At 40.5% G+C, this 27,429-nt stretch overlaps 1 protein-coding gene across 4 annotated transcripts in view; it reads right to left on the bottom strand.

The window, feature by feature from the left end:
* Nucleotides 1-27,429, bottom strand: part of ABAT (4-aminobutyrate aminotransferase) — a 63,374-nt gene that overhangs the window by 9,950 nt on the left and 25,995 nt on the right. For all 4 annotated transcript variants that reach the window (XM_049791549.1, XM_049791546.1, XM_049791548.1 and 1 more), the window contains exons 2-9: nucleotides 25,703-25,831; nucleotides 14,130-14,227; nucleotides 13,261-13,290; nucleotides 12,580-12,697; nucleotides 7,068-7,117; nucleotides 2,536-2,616; nucleotides 1,929-2,021; nucleotides 1,447-1,509 (exon numbers count right to left, since the gene is read on the bottom strand). In XM_049791549.1, coding sequence (XP_049647506.1) covers nucleotides 1,447-1,509; nucleotides 1,929-2,021; nucleotides 2,536-2,616; nucleotides 7,068-7,117; nucleotides 12,580-12,697; nucleotides 13,261-13,290; nucleotides 14,130-14,227; nucleotides 25,703-25,772 — 603 coding nt within the window. In that variant the 5' untranslated portion in view covers nucleotides 25,773-25,831. The remainder of the gene's footprint in view (nucleotides 1-1,446; nucleotides 1,510-1,928; nucleotides 2,022-2,535; nucleotides 2,617-7,067; nucleotides 7,118-12,579; nucleotides 12,698-13,260; nucleotides 13,291-14,129; nucleotides 14,228-25,702; nucleotides 25,832-27,429) is intronic.

Here is a 27,429-nt window from a genome sequence, read left to right as displayed (position 1 = left end):
TAGAATACATCATTAATACTAATGAATACGTGGCACTTTATACCACATCATAATATCGCTTCACACATGAGCATGCACAAAGGCTAAGCATTCAGTACAATCAGCCCCTTTTTGTACAAAGTATGAGGACGCGTACAGGGTGGCCGTGCCCAGGGGTGGCGGCAGGGGCTCTGCGAGGAGAGGCTGGGGGGGCCCGGTGCTGGACGCCCTGTGAATTCCTGATGCCTCGCTGTACCAAGAATGAGAAGGAACCACGACAAAAGACATGCAAACTGTATACCGTCTGGAATTCAATAAAAGGATATACTGGGGTTAACCCTCCACCCCCCAAAAAAATAGAAATTCTCTTTCTTTATGCCTTTCTCTTATCCTGCAAGTGAGAAGATTGTTACCACTTACACACCCCATTTACATCTTTAGTCTTGTACCCCACACTCAGCTACAGGGTCAAGGCTGCAACTGGGGATTGCCCCCAAAAGAGGGATGGAGTTGCCCTCTCAAATCTGTCCCCTCCCCAGCTGTAAAGAGAACTCAAGACAATTAACTCAAAGAGGGATCCTAATGTTTAGATAGCTGAATGTGGACAAAAAGTGATCATTAGTTTTACACATCTTTGGTCATCTTGTAAAATTCCTTCTCCTTCAGGTCATGGCATGCCATCCTCTTACTAGTATTGGCACAGCCATCTGTCTGACCATGCTGTAAGCAACACCACAGAACTTAAAAAATAATTCTGAAGACAAACAGAACAACAACAACAACAGAAAACCTGTAAGAACCTTCCTCATTTCTAAAGCCAAATGAGTTTCCTAATCCCACGTGAACGAATTGAATGCTCATCACTACAAAAGTGCCAAAGATCAGGCTGGGACCAGCAGGTTATTAATTGCTAACATGTTTATCTCAAAGAGGAGATTAAATACTCTGTTTTCTGCTATTGTTGCATGTTAAGATTTGTGACTGGCAAGGGTGAGACCACCTCAGTTGAAGGTGAATAGGACTTCAGAGGTTTATCAGCTGCATTTCAATTTCCTCATCCTGCCTGTTAGCATTTAGTCAGTCAAATTGTAACCAACCCCTTGATCAGTTTTAAGCCATAAAATCACAGCTTCTGAAAGAAAAAAATTAGAAGGTCTGTTGTTATCATTTGTAAACTTTTCTATGTATTAATGATCTCCATGGACCCATCTATCACGTGGGCTCCTCTATAGCAAATGATATGTCATGAAAAAAGGGAAATCTTTCCAAGATTCACAACTGGCAAGGATGCAAAAGAACACAAGCAGCAGGTCTTGATATTTGTTGGGAGCAGTATGTATTTCACTGTTTCCTAAATTTAGAAATCCGAGATTCTACTTGATAGTAAAGCCGATTTTTCCTCCCAATCTTCCCGTATAAACCCAAGCCTATGGTACATCTGTAGGTGTGGTAAAGAACAAATGTTACCTGGTTAATCATACAAGATTCCAGTTCTTCTTTTGTGACATTATTATGGCCCCTCTCTTTGTTCTGAAAAAAAAAAAAAACAAACCCACAACAAAACAAAAAAACCCCAAACACAGCAAAACAACCCAACAGATAGTTTTCCTGTAGTTGTCACCACTGCATTTATGGCTGAATCACAAATTTGTAATGCTGGTATTCCAAATTAGAGCCAACGAAGATAGGGACGGTGGCTCTTACATACTGACTGCAATCTGCATTTTCTTTATTTCCTTTTCTTTTTAATTTCTAAAGTTGTGTCAATATAAAATGAAAGCTTAGATGAAGACTTTTTAATAAAGATTTTATACTAGGTTGAATATAAATAACATCATGAACAAAAGAACCTCTAAGCCTTACTTTGTTTTACAGTAACAGTTCTGATGATGAATAAATACTCATTTCTACATTTAAACCTACAAAAACCATCTTAGTATTTTACTCACTCTGTACCACATAAATATTGCTTTAAAGGCATTTTCATTAGAGCAGGATCCACAAGACATGGTGATCACCTGTGGCAGGCCCTTAGGAGCCACCTGTTGATGAAGACAGAAAATTACTCCAAAATATTAAGCACATGTATAGTGCCAAGTGATGATAATATCGATCAGTCCTTAACATCATGAGCTTCAGTATAATGGGAGACCAACCGCGCCTCGGAAGAGGAAAGCCTATTTCAACTGGAGCTGAGAGGCCTCAATTCAGTTTCAGTCCCAAGGATCTTCAAATTTAAATCAAGACAAACAGAAGCCACTTATTCCACTGTCTCTTATGAAAGCACAGTGAACAGAAGTTAGTGAAAGTGTGTTTTCTCATCAGTTCTTGAATCCAGAATGAAAGAGGCAGTATCTGCGCAGAGCAGACATGTCACCCTCTCGCATTCAGCTGTCAAGTTGAGGAAAAAGGTTCAATCTCATCACCTGTGGTGGGAAGGCAGGTGGGCAAACAGCTAATCTGTAATGTCCCCTATTAAAATCCATAACATCCCTTGATATGCCCGTGTGCCTAAACACAGAACATGGTAACTCATCACTGCTATCTCAAACTTACTGATAACAAGGATTCCTTCAGTCTTTCTGCAAAGTTCTCTGGAGGTAAAATCCCTAGGGCAGGTCTGTTGATAAAAGTGCTCTACAAAGACAAAGGAAGAGAAATTCTTAAGTTTTACTATTACGTGAAAAATACCATGTTAATATCAAGGCAGTTACATTTTATTCTAATTACAAATACCAGCCAGAAATTTGTAGTCGTGGCACAAGAAGTTTTAAAGCCAGGCAATAATATTCATGTCTTAGAATATGTTTTTCTGTCTAATCCTTAATACTTTATTCTTGCAGGAATTCTTAGAAAAGGTGCATGCTAACTGATACTGACATTTCCTCTTCAATATTACCATTTTAGTTGCTCAATCTCAATTTTCCTTACACACAGGAAATACACTTTAAAATCTTAATTACTTGCCTTCAGTTGGCAAGTAGCTATATCTAAGTTCAGTTAGGACAGCAGCACTTTCTTCCTTATTGAGCTTCAAGACAGACCATTTCAGAACGCTGTGGTTATAAACACCCTCCAGATAACTATTACAATGGGATTTAGGGGAACAAGGCAAAGGTAAACTTAAAAGGATAGGTGCCACATCTGAGAAAGATAACACACTTGTAAGGATGAGCAACACAACGCTACAATAAAATAGATTCCTGACAAAAAGACTTGTGTACACAGGCATGATGTCTCCCGTCTAGACTCCTCTGGCACGTACAGTAAAGGGCAGTGCAGCAAGGAGATCGGTGAGAAGCTACCCTGCGTGTTATTATTGTCTCACTACTCGGGAACAGGCATTTAATCAAGCTCAAGAACACTGACTATGATATACCCAGACATGGTGGTGAAATTCCTTTACAACTGTGTACTGTTTCCATGAAGCTTGCTGATCTGCAGGTAAATATTTCCTGTTCTAGGGCCTTCAGTTTGCACAGTCACCCTTCTCAGTGCCTCAGCCTGAATTAGAGGTACATTCTTTATTGTGCATTACAACAGCAGATTTCTAGCTTCCCAGTTTTCTCCTTTCCATTTCCTGATCAAGGTCTGACATGGACCAGGAGCCACTCATGCTGAAATAGTCTTCATGGATGCTGTGGATCTCTCCTAACAGTGGAATTCCATAGCCTACCAGGAAACTACCTGGTTGACCTCATGTCTGCTTCCCAGAATTCCTTTCTCCAACCGTTCCCTTTCCCTGTTAGCAGAACTGAATCTGTTTTGCTGCAAAACCCTTGGTAATCACAGAAGTGACTACAGGAACGCAGCCTTCCCATACCTACGTGGAGGTTACAGAGAAGATGAAGGCAGGCTCTTCAATGGGAAGATGAGAAGCAACGGGCATAAATGAAAACACGGGAGGTGCTGATTTCAGTATAAGGAAAAGCTTTTTCACCAAGAGAACGGTGAAGCAGTGGAACACATTGCCCAAAGAGGTTGTGCAGTCTCCCTCCCTCGAGGTTGTCAAGACCCCAGACAAAGCCCTGAGCAGCCGGTCTGATCTCACAGCCGACCCTCTCTGAGCAGGAGGTTGGGCAAGAGACTGCCTGCGGTCCCTTCCAACTTCAGTTGTCCCACTGGTCCTATGAAGTGGCCACATCAGGATTCACACCTTTGAGAAAGGTAATTGTGGTGTCAGTGAACAGCAGCTGGTGGGAAAACTGAGCCTGCTGCCCACACAGGTGTTTCTAAAGAGCAGCTCTGGAAAAAGCCTCTCAGTCTCCCCAGTCCACTAATGGAGATGAATTTGTCATGTTTATGCAATTAATTTAAATTAAGTGTCATGGATTAAAATTGATTCATCATTGCTCTTAGACTTTGTAGATAATCTTATTTGATTCACAATGTGCTACTTTTTATTTTAAATTAAATTTGCTCAGAAAAGGACAAGCTCAATAAATTTGCCAACTGCAAAGCAGCATTATTTGCCCTTTTTTTTGTTTAATTGTTGTTTTTCTTGTTGTTGTAACAAGTCATCGTTAAAATTAAACGCTACGCTTCAATGACTTATGTCTTTATGGGTCTCCAGAGGGGACAGAGTGCCTTCCCTCAAACATTCATATTTTCAGCGCAACTCAAGCTTGCACATTTATCAGCATCCTTCAATCTTTTTCCTCAATGCAAGTACTCATTTATTCAGATGTGTGGACCACAGCAAGAGGTGCGAGTGGTCACAATGTACTGCAGGAACACTTTGTCAGAATTCTTAGGGAAAACCAAATATCACATAAGATATAACAATAACAGAGTACGAGCTAGTACTTTGTAGCTTGTACAAGTGTGTTGCTTCCAAAGCAACGTTTGTTTCAACAGACTTAAGCTTAAAAAAAAAAAAAAACAAACTAAGAAAGGATGTTACTGACAGATTAACACGAAGTTTTCATTTAGTTTGTTTGAGAAGTCTTACTTGACTTTTTATCTCAGTTTAGAAGTAAATTTTCATACAAAGTTAGAGATATGAGACCATAAATTTGTTGTGAATTTGATTACATCACAATCAATGGACAACATTTGCCATTGAGCAGAAAAGTGTATTTTTCTTTTGTGGTTAATAAGATACTCAGTACTGAGAAAAACAGAACATTGACATCAAGCTGCTATGGTCTCAAATGAACAGATGCATATTCTGTTCTTTATAGCTGGCTATAAAGAGGGTACATGGAGGATTACAAACAAACCAAACAAAAAATCCCTCCAAGAAAACACCAATCCCATTGTTAACATTAGAAAAGGGCCCTACCTCAATGTGTATTACTGAAAAAAAGTACTTTCACAATAAAGCTGGCACTTTATCTGCAGTCAGACCCCAGCACGCTCTCCTGTCTGCAGTGAGGTTTGCACAAGTTCTGGGTCTTCGCAGCTCTCTGGCCTTGGCTCTGCAAAACTTCACTGCAAAACTGACATGCTGCCTACACCGTGCCCACGCTAAAGCCTGCCAGAAATCCTAAGTGCGCAGTCAGGCGCAGACTAATAGGTTTAGTGCCACCCTCTCCACTCAGTTAGTGCAGGTTTCAGAAATTGGAACAGGGTACCAATAACATCTCTGATGCTCATATGTGGGATGGAGGGGTCCTGGTTGCACCATTCAATCTGGACTATGGACACAGTTCCTTTCACTGCAGGCTTCTAGCTCGCAGCCTGTTAACTCCCCTTTTCCAGTGGACAAATTAGCAACTGCCACCAGGCAACAGGTTTTTTTGGTTTTGTTCCTTTGTTGGTTTGGGTTTTGGGGAGTTTTGTTTGTTTGTTTGTTTTTAAATCTGACTTTGCCTACTGCTGCATTATTATTGTTATTCTCTCAGAAATAGTTTTTACAAGTTAACGTAAGTATTTAGACATATTAGTGCTTCTGTAATACCCAGATCTGCCTTTTGAGAACTCCTGCATTTCTAGCCCTGGTGTTTTTTTAAAAAACTTGAAGTATTTTGTTCTGGGCAAGGCAGAATTTCCCATCCTGAATAAATGAGAACTCCATAAAGCAAATCAGCTCAGGGAACTCAAATGTCTGCACTTCTCTGACATGCTGGCTTAGGATTTACAGTCTGCTGGAGTGAGCCAGTAGGTTCTTTTGGAAGGGAAATGCAGGTATGAGAGCGAACTGGCCCACACTTGAGCTATACCCTTGCAGGCAGCGTGGACACCTGTTACTGGTTTGCAGAAACAGTGGCTCAAGTCACTAAAGACAGTACAATCAACAAGGATCTATTGATGTGCAGTGAAAAAACCAGTGAACTCAATTTATCTATGTACTATACACGTAAGCTGTTGTGCCAAAAAAAGTTACAATTTTAAAATTTGCGCAAAATCATTATGGAATCCAAAACTTCTATCCGAGCAGTAAAAAAATGAAGCTTCAAATAGAATGCAACTTTCTTTCAATGATTTCTGTAATTCAGGTTATTTCCAATCACTATCAGTATACTGTTAGGGAAAACAGGAAGATACTTTATTTAAGAATCAGTTACTCTGTTTTGAAATAATCCTGTCACTCTAGTCTAATGATTTTAATTTTTCAAGGACATGTCAGTGGTTTAGTCAACTTAGTACTTAGGAGATGGGAATCAGCCAGTACCCCTACACCTCCCTCTCCCCCTCCCCCTCCCCCCTCCCCCCCCAAACCCCAAACCACCCAAGAAACCCAAACCACCCACAGAATTCCAGACTTAAGGTGCCATTTTCATATTCAAAATACTATATTCTCTCGCAAGGACTTGTGCTTGCTTTCAGGCTCAAAAATCTTCACTCAACAACACTGCTCAAATAGTTAATTGGAAACACTGTGCTTGAACTATGATTTAAAACTGGCTGCAAACATATCAAGTGCTTGCATCACCCAAATGTTTACTTCTTGTAAAGCTTCACAGAGGTTTTGGTATCTTCTTAAACACTACCAAGCTCTTTTCATCTAGTGAGAAATAAAGAAAGCAGATCCTATCATACTTTAAATTGAGTCACTAAGCATTATCAGTTTAAGAAAAACTAAAAAAGACCGCCACAAGGAGGGAGAAGACTCCTTCAAGTACTTAATGTTTTAGTTCACTTACTAAGTTCTGTGGCTGCTGTAGAAGCTTTATCAGAGAGGGATGGCTGTAACCTAATTAAAAAGAACAAACAAAGAAAACAGTTATTTATCTGGTTTCAATAAATTAATGTAAAGCATAACCTAGAGAATAGCCTTAACTTAATGCTTGACTATTTCTGTGTAAGTTGTATATGTTTTAACTACTAATAACAGAACTTCAAAAGAAGTAGGACAAACCTCTCTTTTACAAAATATATTATCTGGAACTTTGGTACAAATTTTGTGTCAGGCAATAGCAAAACATGTTTTAGTACTGAAAGTTAAAAATTGAACACGAAAATAAATGAACATGACATGGATCTTTTGCCTGATAGGGCCTGATTGAAGCATCACAGTTTCTAACAAGTACTGTGGGAGCAACATTATTAAATGCTTGCTCACTCTCCTGTCTAGGTTTCCCACGTGTATTTGGTTTCTGTACAGTACAACGTGCAAACCTCTCCTCTTCCTCAGTTAAAAGCAGACATTGCTTTCTGCCAGTGCAGCCCACAAACTGTTTTTTCTGTTAGTCACCATTTAGCCGTGGTATCGAAGCATCTCCAGTTTCTCCTGCCTGAAGCTGGCTGCTTACCGTTCTCGCTCACCGTAACCCTGACCTGCTGAGCTTACGTGGCTCCCACTGAGCACTGACCACCCAACACGCGTTTCAGAAACGGCTTCTGACACTCTGAACCACAGAGGGAAGCATGCAGCTGTGTGCATTTACAGTAGCTGGTGCTACACTTCTGGCCTCGTAGCAATTTTTACCCTCCTTGAATATCATACTGATTATTTCTAGCAAAATAACAGAGGGTTTCTTCACCCCACTGTGCTTTTTAACTGATTGGATTTTTCCTCATTGTAAAATCAACTTAGAAGCGTATATTCCCCCATTAATGCTTTTCTTCCGTGCAGTTCCACCGTCTTTGGCAGCTGACCGCAAGAAATAAACAAGCAAAATTTCACATATTTACCAATTTCCCAAAGAAAGCTCATTTAGCAATTGTAATTTCAGTGTATTATAATGTGCTAACAAAACATCAGCAAAGGCTTTTTGTCCCTCAGCAGATACAGCCGGATGCTGCAGGGTAACCTTAGTAGCACAGCAGTGCTGTTCTCAGAGATGTTTTTTCATTGCTGATGCATGCAATGAGCACATGTTATGGCAGACCCAGCAGGGGTAAGCCCTGGGACACAAGCAGAATTTTGCCAATGGCGGCACTCCTTGACATCTCTCAGAGTTGGATGGCATTCATCACCGCTATTGTCTACAATGCTATCTAAACACTCTCTGTGCGCAGGATGCTGCCAAACTTGGTTTTGAGATGTGCACACGCTGGCCTCCACATTATCTAGGCTTTCATGTATATATACAGTCATTTATTTTCATGCATGAAGATGAATATTCCAACCCTGCATACCGCAGATGTTCATGTGTGATCATTAACAATTCTACCAGAAGGAAGAGGCTGTCTACATAGATAGCCATATACTTAAAACTCATGGACTGAGAAGCACCCAAATCTCTAACCCACCACAACCCATTAGTTATTCCAAGACACCTCTCTGGAAATCTTTCCTTCTCAGTCATAGATTTACATACCTCAGCTGTGCATCACCGTAAAAAAACCTGTTTGATAAATTGCTGTCTTGTATTAAAGAAGGAGATTCTGCACTTTTCACTTTCTCTCATGACCAGCTTTTTTCTCTCTTCCCATTTTCCTTACTTTGACAAACTTTTATTTGGAAAAAGAGGCAACAATTTGTCCTTTTTACCCAGAAACATCAAGATACTAAGGATGCTTTGGGTTTAACACAACAAAGATGCTTAATTTATACCCATTGATGTTCTATGGGATAACTTGCTTGCTTGCTTTACAGGTAAACCAATGTATCTGATGTAAAAAAAAAAAAAAGCTCAAAGGAGCCCAGAAAATTTCATTTTAAGCCTCATTTCTAATGTATGAAATGCCAGAGCCAGAGATTAATATTATCTTTTATATTGCTGTGTACAACAGTTGGAAACCTCATTTTCCCTACTGCTGAAGAAGTCAGACCACTCTAATTTTATTACAAAAACTTATCATGCCTCTGAACTCCTCATTCTAGTTGAATGACAGTAGCCCTGATTATCCTGTCTGAGCAATGGAGCATTAGGCTACTGCATTAACAAATCAATTATAAATTCAATTTTTAATATTTTAGTTCAAAACAAGGAAATATCCAGATTGTTTTAACCACGTCATGCCACAAAGAATCTGTTAAAATTATTATGAAGATAATTCAAGCAGTTATTTGGGACACAGATAACTATATCTGCATTGCATCTGCTGTCATGGGAAGAATTGTTGTTAGGCTAGAGGGAATGGCACAGCTGAAAGCTGTGTTGCTGAGAGCTGCAGCTGTGGCTACCACTGAGAGCACCTCTGAGAGTATATCCAGTGTTTTGGGAATCTCCAAACTAAACCTTACAGAAGTTTGTTATAAATAGCTCCCATTGCTTAGGAAGCTTAACCATTAACTATGGTATTGCGTGTAAAAACATGTAATTCTGATGCTGCTGTTAAGATGCATCAAGAATGCAGAGATCTTTGCATCTTCTCCTATGTAACACAAATTCAAGGCTTCTATTACCCATAACTTTCCCTTTTCCACCCACACAAGATGTCTCTCCTATTCTTTTCACTTCAGGCTGAGTGGCCTGGTCTTCCTCCTAACACTCCCTATTCCACTGGTGCATCCTCAAACAGGGCCCAGTAAAAGAAGAGAGAATCCTTAAAGCCTGACTGTTCCTGAAAGAGTAGGTCTGTATGTAGAAAGATGCTGAACTGGTACATGGGTTCGCAGTCATGAAATAACACCAGTAAGAACTAAATGGTTAAATAACTATTATATAACCATGGCAGACAAAGTCAAAAAGCTCTAGGCTGAGACAGCAAAGACAGTAACTTGTTTCATTGCCTTGAACAACACAAGGGTTTGTAGATTTAAAAATCCACTCTAAAATACATTCCTATAAGAAATGACAGAGCTGGCTCTTAAGACAAGGGCACCTGCTTCATCACTCTTGCTGTGTGTCTAGATCAATGCGACAGAAAGTACATGTCCTCCAGGCTCATGAATGTGCCTGTCTGCAAAAGGAAAAAAACTGGAGGCTGCTAAAATAATGAGATGGAGAAAGCCCAATGAATCCATTTGAACTGAGCAGCAGGCTGCTGTCAATATCAAACTACACCTCTCCCCATCTCTCCAAACAAAAACAGACCTTCCCAGCACTGGAAAACAGATTGTTTCATTTGCTGTTCCGGGATGTTTGCTAGTAAACACATCGATAGAGTCTCCTCTTGCATTTGGCTCCATGGGGTTTCTAACTCTATTAGATTAGATACAGGTTTAAAGGAGCATTTTGTGCTACAACTTCCCAAAAAACCATCTTAAAAAACTGTTTTAATTTTTGTTTTTCAGCAAGAAACAGCCCAGAACATCTTTGCCAAGAGGTTTTTTTTACACTTTAATTCTTATCTCTCTGCACAGGCACTTATTCCCTCTCAACCTCTGCTGATAAATATATTCTAGTGTAGCAGATCATTATTAAATCTTGGGGAGTCCTGACAGATTCATAAAAGGTTTTATAGGATTTACTTGCAGAGAGATAAGCACAGATGACTAGCGAGCACTTTGTGATCTTGTTTTGGTGTCCCAGTCTAGAACCTAACGCTGTCCCCAAGGGGGACATTATTAGCAACCTCTGCAGCTTCAGATAGTCAGTCTCGTCATTCAGTACAACTTAAAATAAATTAATGCTCTGTGTTCAGTTACATTTAGGTCAGCCTTTAAGTATTAAATTTCCATTTACTTCTTGTTGCTGCATGTCATAGAGCCATTATCTGAGAAGGAGTTTGAAGCACTGTACTGTAGTTCCTTCATGACTGAGCAACATGTCATTTAGGACAAAAAACCCCAGCTGATCCTCAAGAAGGTATTGCCACACATGAAGGAGGAACTAGATGGCTTAGCTGAGGATCAGTTATAGGTACTGGAGTCTTATATCTATGTCACCAGTTTCAATCAACCAGAGAAAGTAAACTGTAGAAGCCCCTGCCCCTTTCTGCCCATTAAGAAAATATTTCCCCCCTAATACTTCAGTATTTTATACACAAAGACTGTATTAAGAGGTATGCTTGCACCATCAAGCGCTACAAAGTCAGAGAGCCTCAGTGCACTATCTGCACAATCTTAATTTCATTCTTTTGGAGCATGCACTTACTTTCCTTTGACTACATGACCATGCACTGGTTTCTCCAAATTAGCATTTCTTCTGTGAAGAATGGAAGGTCTTGAACACTAAATGCACTTCCTTTCCTAGAAACGTAAAATCCAATCCCATTTCAGTTAGATGAGCACTGGCATACAAGCATTGTGCTCCTTTGTCTCACCCCTATTTCTACATTATCGGTGACAAAGTTATTGCCGTGCAGACTCTAAAAGATAAAAAGTATCGAGAACTTGTGTTGATGAAAATAAGCTAGAAACATTGAAGAGTTCTGGAATGACTATGCATTTATCGAGGAGCTACACGAGAGCAAAAATACTAACTGTCTGCAAAGAAGACTGGAATAAATGAAAACACATTGCAGTCACAAGGTCTTAGATGCCAAAAATTTGGTAATGACCTGAACATCACTAAATTCTGTTTTCCAATAAAGGAGGCCTGTAGGAATGATTTTGAGTCATCATGGTTTCTATAGATAGCACGACATCTACCTTTTAAACTACCCCAGCACTTCTGCTCATTTTGCTTCTGCAACTGAGAGGAACCACGGCCGAGGAACAAACAAACTGAACACCTACTGAAACTATATTCCCTGCAGTTGGGGTCTGCATCTCTGCCTTGCTTCTTTTCCTTCTTGAAATGCTTCACAAAAAAATCCGCCAACTTCCCTACGCACTTGACAAGTCCATTGTTTGGTCCCTCAGCCCAACTGACCTGCCACCCTTGCTTTCACTCAGCACCACAGTTCAGTGTTTGGTCTTGCTTCATCCTACTGCAGTCCACATGGCCAACTCCTTTTTTCAGTTCTTTTGAGATAGAAATGTTAACTAAAGCATATAATTTAATGTTAAAATGTTTAACCTATGTATGTTAAAGTTTAAAACAGTAACATACAGTTCCAGAATCAAAGAGTACACAAATCCAAGCAAACAAAGACAACCTCAGTTGTGGAACTTGCATATTCAAATTAAGATTAATACTAGATCTTCCAGGTACCACTATGTACTTCAAGTGAGCTGTAGCTATTGAATTTGTAGTTTCTTCAGCTATTCAAAACCACCACTACATAATACACAGCAGTGAGGTATACCCTGACTGCAACAAGGCATACATTATGTCAGCTTTGTTTTTTTTTAATCAACCAACTTCTCTGGTAGTGGCTGAGTTGAGAAAATAACAGCTTGAGGACAAAGCAAAAAGTTTTGGTACTACTGTCTCCTACCTATTGGGATGGATGAAATCTGAGAGTAGAGATCCAGCATGCGATTGCCATCTACATCTACTAAGTAGTTCCCTCGGCTCTCTTCATAATTGCAAAAAAAGTGTACAGCTTCTGCATTCTTAAAAGAAAAAACAAACAATGCTTTAAAAAACAGCAGTGTGTAAGAAGGTGCAACTAATGGTTATACAACAAAATCTGATAAAAATATCTCATAAGATACAAAGACATATTCATTGCATAAGAATTAACTGTAGAGCTATTTTTATAAAGAGGGACTGTGAAAAGGGCAAATACACACTTTTTCTACAGAACTGAAGCAGAGACTTTGAGGAATTGCTCATCTTGGGAAGGCAATATACACTTAGGTTGACATACTTTTAAGCTCAAGCTCAAATATACCTATGTTTTCAGTGGCCACTTCATAACAACTCAAAAGGCACATAGGGTGTTTAAAGAAAAACCACTGATCCTACCAAGTAATTCTGCAGTATTCAAAATATACTTAAAAAGATTCATTCAAATGCACGTATATACTATACATTATATACTCAGTGTGAAATCCCAGAGTCAGTGTTTCACATTTTTTTTTGTATGGAAGTAAACATACAAAACAGGATTTTAAAATAAGTTCTGAAATCACAGTATTAACACCCCCCAAATTCAGAAAACTTGACAAATTACCTGAATGCCATTCAGCTGCTTCATTAATTCCTGGAGAAAAAGGAACATCAAAGAGTCTCAGGTATGTAATTACCAAATACTGAAGAAGAACATATGTTTCTTTTTTATGATCACATAAATCATATGCAAAACTTGCACTCTTATATGCTTACCAGGCAACTCTACTTGCCACATTAACTTTCATAATGCATCTTGCAAATATTACAGTCAAAACTATTAACTGTGGCATGCAGAGCTACATGGGCTGCAAACACAGTTTAATTGTAAATCTCCAAAAAGAGAAAGCTGCCTCTTCTGTATTGATCCATTGAACTGAGAAAACAAGAGAGAAATCAGAAAATAAGAGAAGCCAGAGACACACAGAAGGGATACTGGCACACTGGTTCTAGAAAGACAGTTTCCTTTTTTGAAAAAAAAAACAAACAAAAAACAAAAAACCACCACCACCCCTCCACCCCCGCAAAACACACCACACACATAAATATTGACTCTGCCAGAGTAAAACAATGCCCAGCAAAGTGAAACTCTTGCTTCATTTCAAAACCAAAGCATTATTTCGCATCATAAAAAGCCAACTAAGTTTCTGTTTCACCAGCAGCACAAGTAACCAAGTCTGGTGAGATGTTTCATCAAAATGATGCTCTTTTGCTTTCAATTACTTCACACAGGAAGTTGGCAGTTGAGATTCAGATCTCTCTCTCAGAGAGGGGCATTTCATTCATGAGCTTTTCATTCTCAGCATCTTGATAAAAGTGGGCATGGACTGTTTATTCGTATCAGATTTAAGCTTTGGAATGAAATTTGGTTTTTAGCAAGTTAAACACAGCTAAAGAAAAAAAAATACAAGCTACTATGCTTTGGGAACTTACTCTAGATCGTGGTCCAGGAACTTCTGTCTTCATTAGAGGTCCATCATAATCAAAATCCACATCAATTTTAGCTGCAGCTTGACTGATATATCTATGTCCTGTAAGAAATCATGCAAACCTGAGTACAGACCATATTTTCTGTGCTCTCCTCTCAGAATAAATATGCATACCTTACCTGACCGAGAACACTTGACAGATGAGACCAATTACATTGCACTGTCTGAAGTGAACTAAGTATCTCATCTTTGACAAGTATTAAATAAAACTAATACCAATGAGATGGCTTTAAAAAAAATTTAAAAATCAAGTGAAATGACAAGGCAACCCTAAAGAAACAGAGGCAAATCTTACTATAAAGGACAGGAGGACTAAGTGCACATCCTTCCACCTCTGTTGCTGAGTCTGTCCATTACGCCTTAAGCAAGCCTTTGCCATAAATTCCCCGCTCCTGTGCAGAGATGGTTTTGTTCACTATAAGTAATAACTGAAAAGCCTGATAGAGTCCACAGGTAAAAACCATTGTGACGTTCTGCAACCACTCAAAGAACACCATTTGGGAAAGATTTGTCTCAGAAAGGTAAATGGCTGTGTTTAAAATAAATTAAAAATCTCACATGAATCCAGCATCTTGCAGTGCATCTCTGAATTCTGGGTCAAAAAACAGTGACAGGTTTTCCTCTGATCCTGCCTCTGACCTTGCTGTTCTTTATCCACAAGTGTAATTGGGGAATCATAATAAACTTGACATCTTAAGGAAACCAAAAGGCAAAAATCTCCTGTGCTTCATCAGTAACAGGCTCTGCTTCCATTATCTAAAGTAACTGTTTCAAAATACAGGGTTTAGGCATACTTTGTATGACAGAGACAGTTCTGGTAAGTGTATATTCCAAATATGTATGTATTCCATTAGAGGGATTACAGAATAATATGGGAATTGTACATTTGCAACAAAGGAAGTACAGACTCAAGAACTTTACCAAGGTGACCAGCAAGAGACTATGAGCTTGCTCTGTACACTGTGGTTAAACTGTTGAACCAAACTAGTTTTTAACAATTACGTTTTTGTCATGGAGCACCTGCAAGCCTTTACCCAGCACAATATCAACAACAAATTAATCTTAATACGCTTAACCTAGGGGTATCACGCTTGAAACAGATCAACACCCAAAAGACGAGGGCATAACTTATTTTAGCCTGTGATAGACATTTTTAAGTTGGTGCAATTTGGATAGCCCAAATGAAGATCCTTCGCTCTCCTTCTCATTAGTGGAAAGCCAAGCTGCAGTTCAGAGTGCCTCGCTGGCCACTGAAGTCAGCTCTTGCCTGGGGGGATTCGGAGCAGCACGGCAGCACAGTTTAAAGTTACCATTCACCAGCATTGCCCTACACCAGGGTAGCACTGCCAGATGCTAAAATGATACAACACACCCCAATCCAGCAAAGTTCCAGAAAGGGAGACGCATGGGGAGGCCAGCACCCACGCGCACAAAAAGTATCAGGGTGCAGCACTGCCGCTGGGAAGCCCCTCTTGTGCTTCCATCCGTAACCACCTCTCACTGCCAGAGTTTTGTTTCAGAAATGCACCAAAAATGTTTTTTTGTTTGGAAACAACAGTTGTCAAATAAAACAAATATTTATCAAGGAGGTATACTATGGTATAATATGATACTGTTTGGCAGTGTTTTGAATACAGCCATTTGGCCAAAATGCCCAACAGTGATTTGAGAGTTTGCCTCAGTTTGTGTCAGCACAAGTTGAGATGTCTCAAGCAAGCCTGATTTTGAGAAACTTTATCTGAAAAATTGCAGCCCTCTCTAACTGAGCACTTAAATTCACTGCTCGTTTTGCGAAAACTTAGTCTGCAAAGATGATTATTCTCCTCAGCTTTCATTCCAAGTCCTTATATCTGATATGCGTCAGTGCCTCTCTGCAAAGCTATTAATAGGTTTCATTTCAGCAACACCACTTCATTTTTGTGTCATTTTGTTTAGCATTCATGTAAATTGGAGACAGCATGACAACTGCTCCACTGGAAAAAAAAAAAGCTACTGCATATAAAAGATCAAAAGCTACACAATTCATAGCCAATAAAGCTGCAGATTTAGTAGACACACTATGAAGTCTAAAAGGGGAAAAGAGACCAAACTAACCCTTTTGTGCACCCTGCTCCTTCCCCAATGGAGATCACAGCAAACCAGCGGCAAACATTTCTCCTTCTCCTGTGCCCTCTTCTGTCCCTCCTCCCAGGCTCTAGGTGCTACTTGATATGATAATGGGGAAAGCACCGAGAGAATCACAGAATATATAGGACATTTTGGTAGTCAGCAGTAACAGGAAAGATATGGCCCAGCAGCGTACTGGGAATTGTTTGACACAGCTGCGAATGTAAGACAGGTGAACTGTAAACCTGCATGCCTGCTCCTCCTCCTCCTCCTCCTCCTCCTCCCCCCCAGCCCTGCCTGGTGCTCTGCTGCCAGAGACCCTGTGCCACCACATCCCCTCCATCCATCTGCCAGGGTCCTCCCATCCGCAGCAGCAGCTTACACAGGCACACTGCCTTCGTCTTTTTAACCGAGTTCTCATAAAAATGCACTTGTTTGGACAATCACTAAAGATTTCCTCATCTGTTAACAACCAAGCCGCTCCTGCAAGCATGCAAGATGCCTGACTGCCAGGCTCTACAACGGAGACCAAGTCAAAGATTTCCCGGCCATCACCTGTGAGGTGTGGATAACATTTTCTCTCTTTCACTTCCCTAAAGGACAATCTGTGAAGTATTTCAATAGATGAGGATTCTAAATTAAACACAAATGTTATTATTTCTCTAAGAAAGTTCTGTTGTGGATATTGCAAAGGGCACAGCCTCCCCTATGAAAACACATATTTACAGAGCTGTACAACAGGGAATTCATTTAGAGAATATTTTACTGTTGTCCTAACTTGTTTAACATCACAAGACAAGAGGAGGTTGCTTCCATCAGCCAGGCTGTGTAACAAACAAAGACCAAAATTGGTCACCCTGCTTCATAGATCATCATCATCATCATCTTTTTGCAACTGTTTATGCCACAGCCTCTTTTGCATAGGTATGTTGAACTAGATATTTGCTAAGGGCACAGATGAGTGATTAAAAGCGAAAAGTACTTTGCTGTGCAGTGCTGCACTAATTCACACTGGCATAGCTCGTGTCCATCAACAGACAGGTTTTCATACACAGCAAAGATTGGTCAAGTGAAACTAAAACATACAGGTCTTCCCAGAAGAAGAGTTTATTTAAAGATCATTTTTATCAAATTAGTAACGTTGGTCAATTTGTGAGACATTACATTTTTTAAACAACAGCTTCAGGAGCAGCTTATCCAAACCATCATAATTTTCAATAAGTCTCCAAACCAAAACCATCTAAAAAATGAGCAACACAAATGACAGGTTTCCCTTCATTTTCTTGTTACCTCCTAAAGCATGCTACACGTCATCACGCTCTACAAGCAAGTGATTTCTAGGCTGATTCACTAATACAAATTTAATTTTACATACTTGTTTTCAGGAGCCCACAGAGTATCTCATTTTACTAACACCAGTATAATGGCAGCTATACCGATTTATTATTGATCCTTACGCTTGTCAAAGAGTTGTTCCACCACCTAGCTCAGGCAAACACTATGGTTTGAATTTGAAGGAACAGCTTGCCATAAATAAAGTGAAAATGCCCTGTGTTACCAGATCATAGGATTTTGAAAAGTGTGTGTGGGGTTCTTCCCCTTAGGTAGAGGATGAAGAATACAGGCTAGAACAAAACCCTCAAAACCCAAACCCTCAAAATACTAAAAAAAGCCTTTGATAGCAAAAGCTAAAACCAAAGTGGAGTTAATCTTCAAACTTTTTATTTTTTTAATGAAGCTCTTCTCCCTTTGAGAGTATAACATAAATGATTGGCACAGACTCACAGAATTTCTAGCAAGGTCAACAGATTTATTCCAAATAGCCCACGTCACTACTCATCAGATATGCATACTTGTTCACAGGGTTGGTTAAAAATAAATGAAACAACCCAAATTTTAAGAACACAAACATGGTCACCCTGCTTACCCTCTTTTAACTCTTTTTTTTCTTCCCCTACTCTTATTCAAGTAAATTGGGACTCTGATCAGAAATTTTAATGACAGTCTAAATGGCCGGCTCCTGCAAAAAGCTCAGTCTCTGTGTGACTTGTATTGGCACACGCAGGTTGTGCAAGTCACTGGTACTCAGGTGAGGAGAGCTCTTTACATGTAAGAGCATCTTAACAGCAAGAAAACAGTCTTATTGCCACATGGCTGAAGACTTATGAAGTCTAATGCTACCTCAGTGCCCAGGGACCTGTCCAAACACTCATAAAATGAAACGAAAGGAAGCACAGCAGCTTTCACTCGCTACGGACTCGCGCTCTGCTTAACGCTGCAGAATTTAAGAGAGAGGTTTGCCACAGCACTGCTCACCGTCAGACGGCCCGTTTCGTTACAGTCTCAGAGGCTGCCTTTATCGAACGGGCAAAACTTGGAGCTCAGACTGCTCTCAAAAGGCGCCAATGTCAGAGCCCTGGTGAAAGACGGTCTGGCCACCCCCTACAGAAAGACTCACCAGCTTTCTGGCATCCCTTGTGCTGGACACTCTGCAACGCTTTGTCCTCCAGGCCCCCAGCACCCGCAGGGCACGGTGCTGCCTCCTGCTCCCAGGCGCACAGAGCACAGCTCCGGGAGGCGGCTCGCTCTCCCGCAAAGGCTTTTCCAAGCACTTGGACACTGTGTGACAGACGGCCGCATCAATGCTTGCTTTGTTTTGCCTGGAAGAGGATTTCAACCCAGAGACCGTGCTGTCTCTCTTGCTTCCCCCTACCCCAAGCATCAGCATCGCGTTCTCCTCACGATGCAAGTAAATGCAAGTAAATCAGATCGCTCGCTGTAGTTTCATCCCCTGGTAAACTACAGCATGCTCTGCTCAGCTGGCATTTCTGGCTTGAAGGTACTCAATGTACTTTACAACTTAGCCCAAATTATTCCTGTTTGACTTTTTAATATCAGCTTACCCTGCAATAGAAACCCTGAAGTCACCCTGTAACTCAGGCTACTCCACTTTGATACTTACGAGTTTAGACATTTGCACGTCAGGTCTTGGTTTTGAACACTGACTGTACTTTGCCTCTCCAAAGGACAGTAGAGGTGGGACAGATAAAAACTGAGATTCTCATTATGTCTGAGCAAGGTATTTTCAAGAATTAAGAATCCCTGGTGGCTGGTCCTTCAGTGAACTAACAGCATTACCTTTGTAATAAAAGATCTAGAATACAGAAAATGCCACAAAGGTCAAGTGAGAACAGTATTTCCCCAAATGGGGGAGCTGAAACCCTCCAACAAATCTCCACAGTGTGTATGTTTATTATGACTGCGTCACTGATGGACTAACAGCACATGCACATGATAACCTGTCACTGTTGATACTGATGTACCTGTACTGCTCTAATTCCTCCATGGAGGCAGCCTGATGCCTGTGTGGCTTTTTTATTTTAAAATTTCTTCAAAAGAAAAGATGGAAGCTCAACAAAAAAACCAATATTGGCCTAAACAGCCTCACAGATTTATTTTTTTAAACAATATAATTTTATGTTAATATTCTTAAATTCATATTGCACTGTAACTTATATGTACCTAGATGTTTCATTAAAGTTATGCTCTTGAGCCAATGGACCAAGTCAGTCCACTGACTTTCTGTTGAGGTCTATGATCAAACTGCAATAGAAAAAGCGTTTCTTGTGTTATGTTAGCTTAACTTAAGAACAGGACCATATGACATGACCTCAGTTCTCATCTTAAAAGTGTGTAGAGGGAATGGGCTAGAGCAAAGTGTCTGTCTCTGAAGCAGCATTAGGAAAGCTCTTAAATTACATGTAGCTAATATGACCAAGAACAGTACCCTTTTTTCCTTGGTAAACAAAGCTGTCCCTTCACATCATGGCAAAAGTCAAAAACCAAACACATGTACTGTTAGTGAACCTAATTATCAGAGAGCACATCAGCTGAATGATTTGCAGAGAATTTTCTACCCATGCCATTTAAAGACGTTGGGTACGATAAGTTAAATTCTACTTTTGTTGCTTCTTGCAAAGAAGCTTCTTCTCAAAGCTCTATGCAACACACCCCATCTTTCTAAACACTTGAGTAACATCAGCAAATTATCACATCCTTCCTTTTCATCTAACAGGATGTCAAAATTTGCTAGCAGACAGAAAAGCTCATTTTCCAACTTCTCTTTTCCATGCTACCCTCATCACTCACCAGGTGTCTCACTCAGCAATTTTTAAAAAAGTACCACATTGCTATAGCAACATAATTAACATAAGTACACCCTTCTAACGTTTTGCGATGTTGGTATTCACAAACAGCACTACTGTTAGCAGGTCTCTGTGCTAAGGAGTGATCTCTGCTAGCAAGAGCTAGGTTCAACACAAGGCTAGAAAGAAAGTGCTTAAACCTCTGATGTGTTTGACCACAAATAAAACTCACACAAACACAGTTCCTGAGTGTACAACAACTGGATATTACCTGGGAGAAACTCCAGTGGAGGCACTGAAATTACATCAGTGTAATTAGAGAAGGAACTACTCCAAGGAAAAAAAAGAAAAGAAGATAAGTGAAAATAAATGCTGGCATACCAGATCTCTCAAATGCAAGTGTTTTGCTGTGAAAGAGTATAAAGTGAATGCTCTCCAGTCCTCAAGGAGGTACATTACATGTGCCATAGCACCGCTGCCCTCTGCAAGTGCAGGAACGCAATCTCCCTTGCATGCCTTTAACTTCCACTCCATCGTGTCTATCAAATCACCTTCCAGACAGAATTTTTAGAGCGTGGAGGCCCTGACAGCCAAAAGTAGGAGGACTGCGATTTCCCCCAAGTCCTCTTTTAGGTGCTGGAAGTAGAATCTGTTACTAACAGATCTTGAAACGAAATGGCAAAAGGCCAGGCTAGCTAGAGATGTTTGGAAAACGAACATCGCTATTGCATAATATTGTGAAAACTGAGCTTTCTATTTACAGAGTGCTTACGCTCTAAGATCAGAAGCTCTTCCACATGAGATTGTCTGTGTTTCAGTACTCCCACATACACACTGGAGATTTTATTGGAACAGGATTCTCCAAAGACGAAGAAAAAAATCCGATACCAAACAGGCCATACAGAAGTGGAAGCTCCTGTAAGAAAGAGTAAGTAAAGTTCCCCCTCCCGATCACAGCATAATCCCAAATCAACTCTTCAGCAGAGTTACAGGAGCATCCAACTGCTGGTTTTCTTGTGATCTGAATCAGTCGTAACATCCTTCCTCACTTGCAGCACAACAGACCAGAGTTAACAGCCATGAGAGCTCATCAGGACACCTCTAGAAATGAAGAGCCACAAGGAAGGCCCAGGTGGGAAAACTCAGCCAGCATTGCCACAGCCACCCTTTGTGGCACAGAAAGAACAAGAAAATTAGGTAGGAACATCAAATGCCTTGCATTCATTCAAGCAACTGAGACCTGAAGTCCAAGCTTAGCCTCGTAGCAGAGCCTCCTTCCAACAACAGGTTTTAAGACAAAGATTTTTATATATATCAGCTTTTTGTGGTAACGTTTGGTCAGACTGAAAAGTAAAGGTTCCTCAGTCCAGCGGGAGATGTCGCACTCGAGAGCCAATGGCCAGTTCCCAGGGCATCAGCTGAAGGTGACCTCAAGTCTGTGTTCTCTACAATGCAGGGAAGGGAATTGATCCTTGCTTCTCACACACATCCCTCACACATATCCAGGTTGTTCTCTCTGATTTCCTAGGGAAGCTCCTAATGTACAAACTGAACTAAAAAAAGTAGAAAGTCTTAGCAAGGAGACTGGAGACAAAAGTAGGACTGAGAGTAAATCTTTCTCATGGCTTTCCAGCCTCTTTCTGGTAACTGTGATGGAGACAAGTCAATAATTAATACGGACACCTCTCAAACTTTACTGCAGCACACCTGTGAGATAAAACACTATTATCCTCTGTAGAGAGATAGAAAACAGACTGAGATAGGTGAGGTACAGCCTCAATTGTAGTTAGTCCATTTAGGGCACTGCAATAAAACTGCAGAGAATCTGGAGGAAAAAAACTGGACCTACAAGGAGAGACTGAAACAGTATTTAGACCATTTGAGAAAAAAGCATGAGGTCTTGGGGGATATAATAGGTTTCAAATACATAAAAGGCTGCTGCAAAGAAATAATAAACATTCCAGCTTCCAGATCCTTTGAGGGCAGGGCAAATAGTAAGGATCTGATTTTTTTTCCTGTTTTGAAACTTAGGTTAAACATTAGAAAAAAGTTTTAAAGGTACGGTCAGTTCAGCAATACAACAGATTGCCTAGGGAAGCTGCAGAAGCTGCACTGCTAGGGGCCTTTAAGAACAGGTCAGCATCCTAGAAGGGGATGAGCATGGACTAAAAGAAATTGATGCTACCTTAAGGCAGAAGACTGACCTTTCGGCAAGCTGTCCAGTTCAAGATTCAAAGACAAATTCAACCCCTTAGGGTTATCAGTAGGAAACTGAACCCACATCTCTGGAGTCCCAGCCTGTTCTCATAATTATGGTACTACCCTACCAGCTAACAACGAACTGCACCTTCATCTGCCTCCGAAGCATGGAAATGGAACAGCTTTCCTACTACATTGGCACAGCTGATAAAACCAGAGCTCGCAGAAGCAGAATAAGTATTTACGTTCAGACTATCAGTTGTGATCACCTTGCAGCACACTGGGATGACAGTAGCAACAGAACTCAATTCAGGTAAGACACAACACCGAGGTACGTTGTCATTTCTCCAACACGAGTTGCCTCTCCTGGATTTGCCTGGCCATTACCATCCTGACAGCGCTACGCATGAGTCTTCGTAAAAAAAAGATTAGGCTACCTACTCAGGCTACTGTCATTCTTCCGCCACCCTTCAAATTGTAGTGAACTTTATCTTCAAGGCCAAACTATCAAGTAGATCAAATACATAGGGAAAATAAAACCATACCTGATTAATGCTTATCTTTAAGGAAGGTGTAAGGACTTCAAATACTTTCAGGGTTCACATTTTTGGGGAAGATTTAAGTTGCATATTACTTTCATATGTTTTGCTTAACTTTTGCATTTTGATGAGCTTATATTATTTTCATTTTCCCTTTCTAGTTAGCTTGCCACAGACTAGCACTGTTAGTAATGAGAACACTACAAGCAGTGGTTAAGTAAAAACAATTCTCCAACCAGATGCTTATCTCTTGTCCCAAGTTCCTTAAAAGATTGAGGGCCTAAAATCCATCTTAATTAGAATTAAACACTAGCCCCCACATACAACTAGAGAAAAGGTTCCTAGAAATATTTTGATTCATATAAAGCTTAGTTGCCTTTGTTCCCACGTATTTTACAACAGTGAACGTGCATGTAATTCTTTGCTGCAGCAACTGCAAACTTGCCAACATCCTTCCTTTCCACATGCCCCTTTTTTGTCAGTAACCAGCTTATTTCATGCTCAGGGCCAGCACAATGCTAACTCCCACATTTGCTTTAAAAATCAGAAATAATCAAGGATGAAAAAATCTCTTTCTGTAAACAAATTTATCATAGATTCAAGCTGAACAGGATTATTGTGCTTAATGCACACGCTCAACTGAAACATGACAGCCCACAAACGTAGAGACTTCTACCAAGAGGCAATCTATTCTCTCCTCCTCTCCACCTCCATCCCCCCTTTGCAAACCCTGTCATTTCAGTACCCACAGAAAGAAATTAACAGACCAAATGGCACCACAGGATTTTTGTGGGAGTAATGTACAAGTCTCTTTTTTAGTCTGTAAAGCTCCGAACTTGAGTGCTCAAAAATACCTTGGAGGAAAGCACTCTGGAGCAGAGAGCTCCTGGACGCTGCCCTCAGCATTTCCCTAAAAGCCCGCAGAGACCAGCAGCACTGCAACCTTAACTGGGACTCACCAGGAAAATGGCCTGAAGCTCTGATTTTTGCTACAAGTGTCAGTCTTCTGTCTATTCTGTCAGCCAGGAATGTTGCAGGCTAAAATACTGCCAGTTTCTTCTAGTGAAGGGTTCTCCTCTTGCTCCATCTTTTCTAATCTCCGGACAGACACACGAAGCATTCAGTCCCAAAGGCCACAGGTCTGTTACACAACCTGCAGCTGGGACCCTCTATTCTTTGCTGCAATAGTTTAGCAGGTTTTCCCACTTACAAGTTTCCTGAAAGCAAGGATGGATTAATGGAGCCTGGAGTTGCTTTCCTTTCTTGTTGAAGATCTACACCCTCTCATTGCAACGGTGAGAAAGGAAGAACGAGTTAGTGCATCTGCTCTCCAGTGACCTCAAGTATCTTGCACAACTGCAATATATTTGTCTTTGTGGTTGGGAAGCAGCATAGGAGTGTGCAAGACACTGGGAGGGACAGGGAGCATTAAGTGATACTGAGATGACAGATTAGCTCAAAGGACTGACAACTAACGAAGGCCTGGTTGCTGCAAGCACTTTCCATTGTCCACTATCGACCAAACCATCACTGCTCTTGCACAGCGCAGATAATCAGTGCGTCACTCCCATAAATAGAAGTGCATCCTGTACTGAAACACTGACCTAATACTTTTCCAATAGTTACAAGACCTGACTTTGTGTTCTTTAGCCAAAGGTCAGCTACTCCCCAAAGTGTATTATTTAAAAGGAAATCAATCATGCTTAAGTTTCTGAGCAAATGGAAGCATTCTGTGTTTGCCTGGCAGTGGCAGAAGGAGCACAATGGCACTGCAGAAGAAGGGCTGGAGGAGAAAAGAAACATTAATATTTACTCGGTCACAGAAGCCGTTCAGCCATACTGTATTCAGTGTAACAGCACACAAAATGGATGGCAGATCTTAGATTCTACACTGATTTGTCCAACAAAGCCAACAGAAATTTATTTTTTATATGCATTTCACAGATATTGCAGGTTTAATATAGACATACACAGTGCCACATTACAAGCTGGGGCCAAGCAAGAACTTGCCATTATACATGTAGGAGAAAGTAGTTTGATGCCATGTGGTAGGTTTCTATTTCACACTAGAGCTAACTCCAAGCAGAAACACACATCCCCTGTGAGGGCCATCTCTTCATGTCACTCATACAAAACCTCTCCAAAGGGAAGACTGGCAGGGTCATGCTACATAGCACAAAGACAAAAAACGGTCGATTTTGATGGATGGTTGTTTCATCTCTGCACCACGTAGCATCAGAAAGTAAGAGCAGGGTTCCAAGGGCTGAAGAGCTTTGTTTCAGTTAGCATGTTTACAGCGCACATTATTAACTAAATGAGTTCTTGTATGCAGAATAAAAAAAAACCCACAGCACCTTTGTGGGCTACTTCTGGACTACAACTGCATCATTATCTAAGATGCAGAACAACATATTCTTCAAGTTTTGAAAGATTCAACATCCAGTAGTGTTCAAACTGGAATTTTGTCCACTAGCGTAAAGTGAATGCTCACCAAATACAAAGCAAGAAAATACAAAAAAACCACTTACCAAATACAAGCAGTCTGGAGTTTTGCTGCAGGCAACAGGTCAGCTGTCGACTAAGCAACATTGATGCCATTTTATCTTTTCTTTACTCAAAAAGACTCAATCTTGAGAGACTTCTTGCTGGCTGACGTTCTGAAAAAAAGAAAAGCATACACTTACTCATGTCCCTGTGGATGCAGCCACTATTACTGTGTCATTCATTTCAATTTCCACTTTCACTAATTTAAATCCAAAGAAACTGAAAGCATGCTTTGATGGATTAATGCTGACGTTCAGAGCAGTCTCAGGATTGAGACCCAAGGCTGATCCTAGGCCTTGTTGAGGCAAATGACTTCTAGGCTAAATCTGTACCTCCCAGCTTTAGTGGGGCCAAGGGGTAAAGATCATTACCTGTTTTCCCTTGCTCCTCTTCTCTACTTTCTCTATGTATGTGGACTACATTGAACTTCAAAAAAATTGTTTCCAGTCAGTCTCTCAAGCCAATTTGTTATTTTGATTCAACCTAAGTTTATGAGAAAAATCTCATCTAATACAAAAAGACAGCAAGACAGACATTAGGAAAGAAAAGAAAAATCCATCCCCTGAAAAAAACCAATTAACCACATCTCTATGAATAGAGACTGTGATAGCTGGGATTGTTCAGCCTGAAGAAAGCTCAGGTTGCATCCCATCAATGTGTAATAAATACCTGACGGGAGGGAGTGAAGAAGGAGCCAGGGTCTTCTCAGTGCTGTCCAGGGACTGGGTAAGAGGCAATGGGCACAAACTGAAATACAGTGAGATCCCTCTAAACATAGAAAAACTCTGGACAGATCATCCAGAGAGGGTGTGGAAACGCAACTGGACATGGACCTGAGCAGCCCGCTTTCGGTGGCCCTGCTTGAGCAGGACAGTTGGACCAGATGACCTCCAGAAGTCCCTTCCAACCTCAGCTATTCTGTGATTCTACCTCAGCTAGTTAAATATAAATGACCTTGTAAAGTCAAGTAGCACAAATGATAATATGACTCCTTTTTCACTCTGGATCACCTGTGCAGAAAGCCTGGCTGGAAGTCATAAATAGGTAAAACAGATCATTGAATTATTATCCAGAATACAGGTTAAATTCAAACTTTACGCTTAGAATTGTGGTACCCCGTGTTCTATGTAGAACACTAGAGGCCTTCTTTGCCTATACAGAGGCTACGTTGGCATTTTTCACCTCACTGGATGTCCCTCCACCCTCAGTGGGTGTAGACCTCTAGTAGCAATGGACCGAGGCTTGCAGTCCAAATGAAATGTCACTATTACCTGTAAGCCTCCTGGAAAGAACTCTATTTAACAAATATGCTCTGAGAATGGAGCTGATCTTCCAGCAGAAAGAGATCACAGCTTACTGCTTACATCATTTCTATGCCATCAATAAAATACACAAACAGATGTTGGCAACTAGATGCAGGGAAGCATTTGATCTATTGCTACCATGATAGGAAGTATCTCTTACCCAAGACTAATATATCAGAAATTTAATTTCCATGTTGTCTTTAGCCAAAATACCATTTGCTTTCCTTCATTCTCGAACTTTTTCAAAATTGGCAAAAGAAAACAAAAAACTCCTTGCCTACAGAGATCTACTAATTCACAGACCTATTAATACTTAGGTACAAAGAAAATTCCCTGTGCCTTCCCAGGCAATTGACGTAGCACTTAGTTTCACTTCGTTTGCTCTGAGTTCAATTTAAAATTCAAGG

This window comes from Accipiter gentilis, chromosome 33 (genome assembly GCF_929443795.1).
Source record: "Accipiter gentilis chromosome 33, bAccGen1.1, whole genome shotgun sequence".
Classification (NCBI taxonomy): Eukaryota; Metazoa; Chordata; class Aves; order Accipitriformes; family Accipitridae; genus Astur; species Astur gentilis.
The sequence above is the reverse complement of the archived record's forward strand: the minus strand, read 5'-3'. Positions and strand labels throughout refer to the sequence as shown.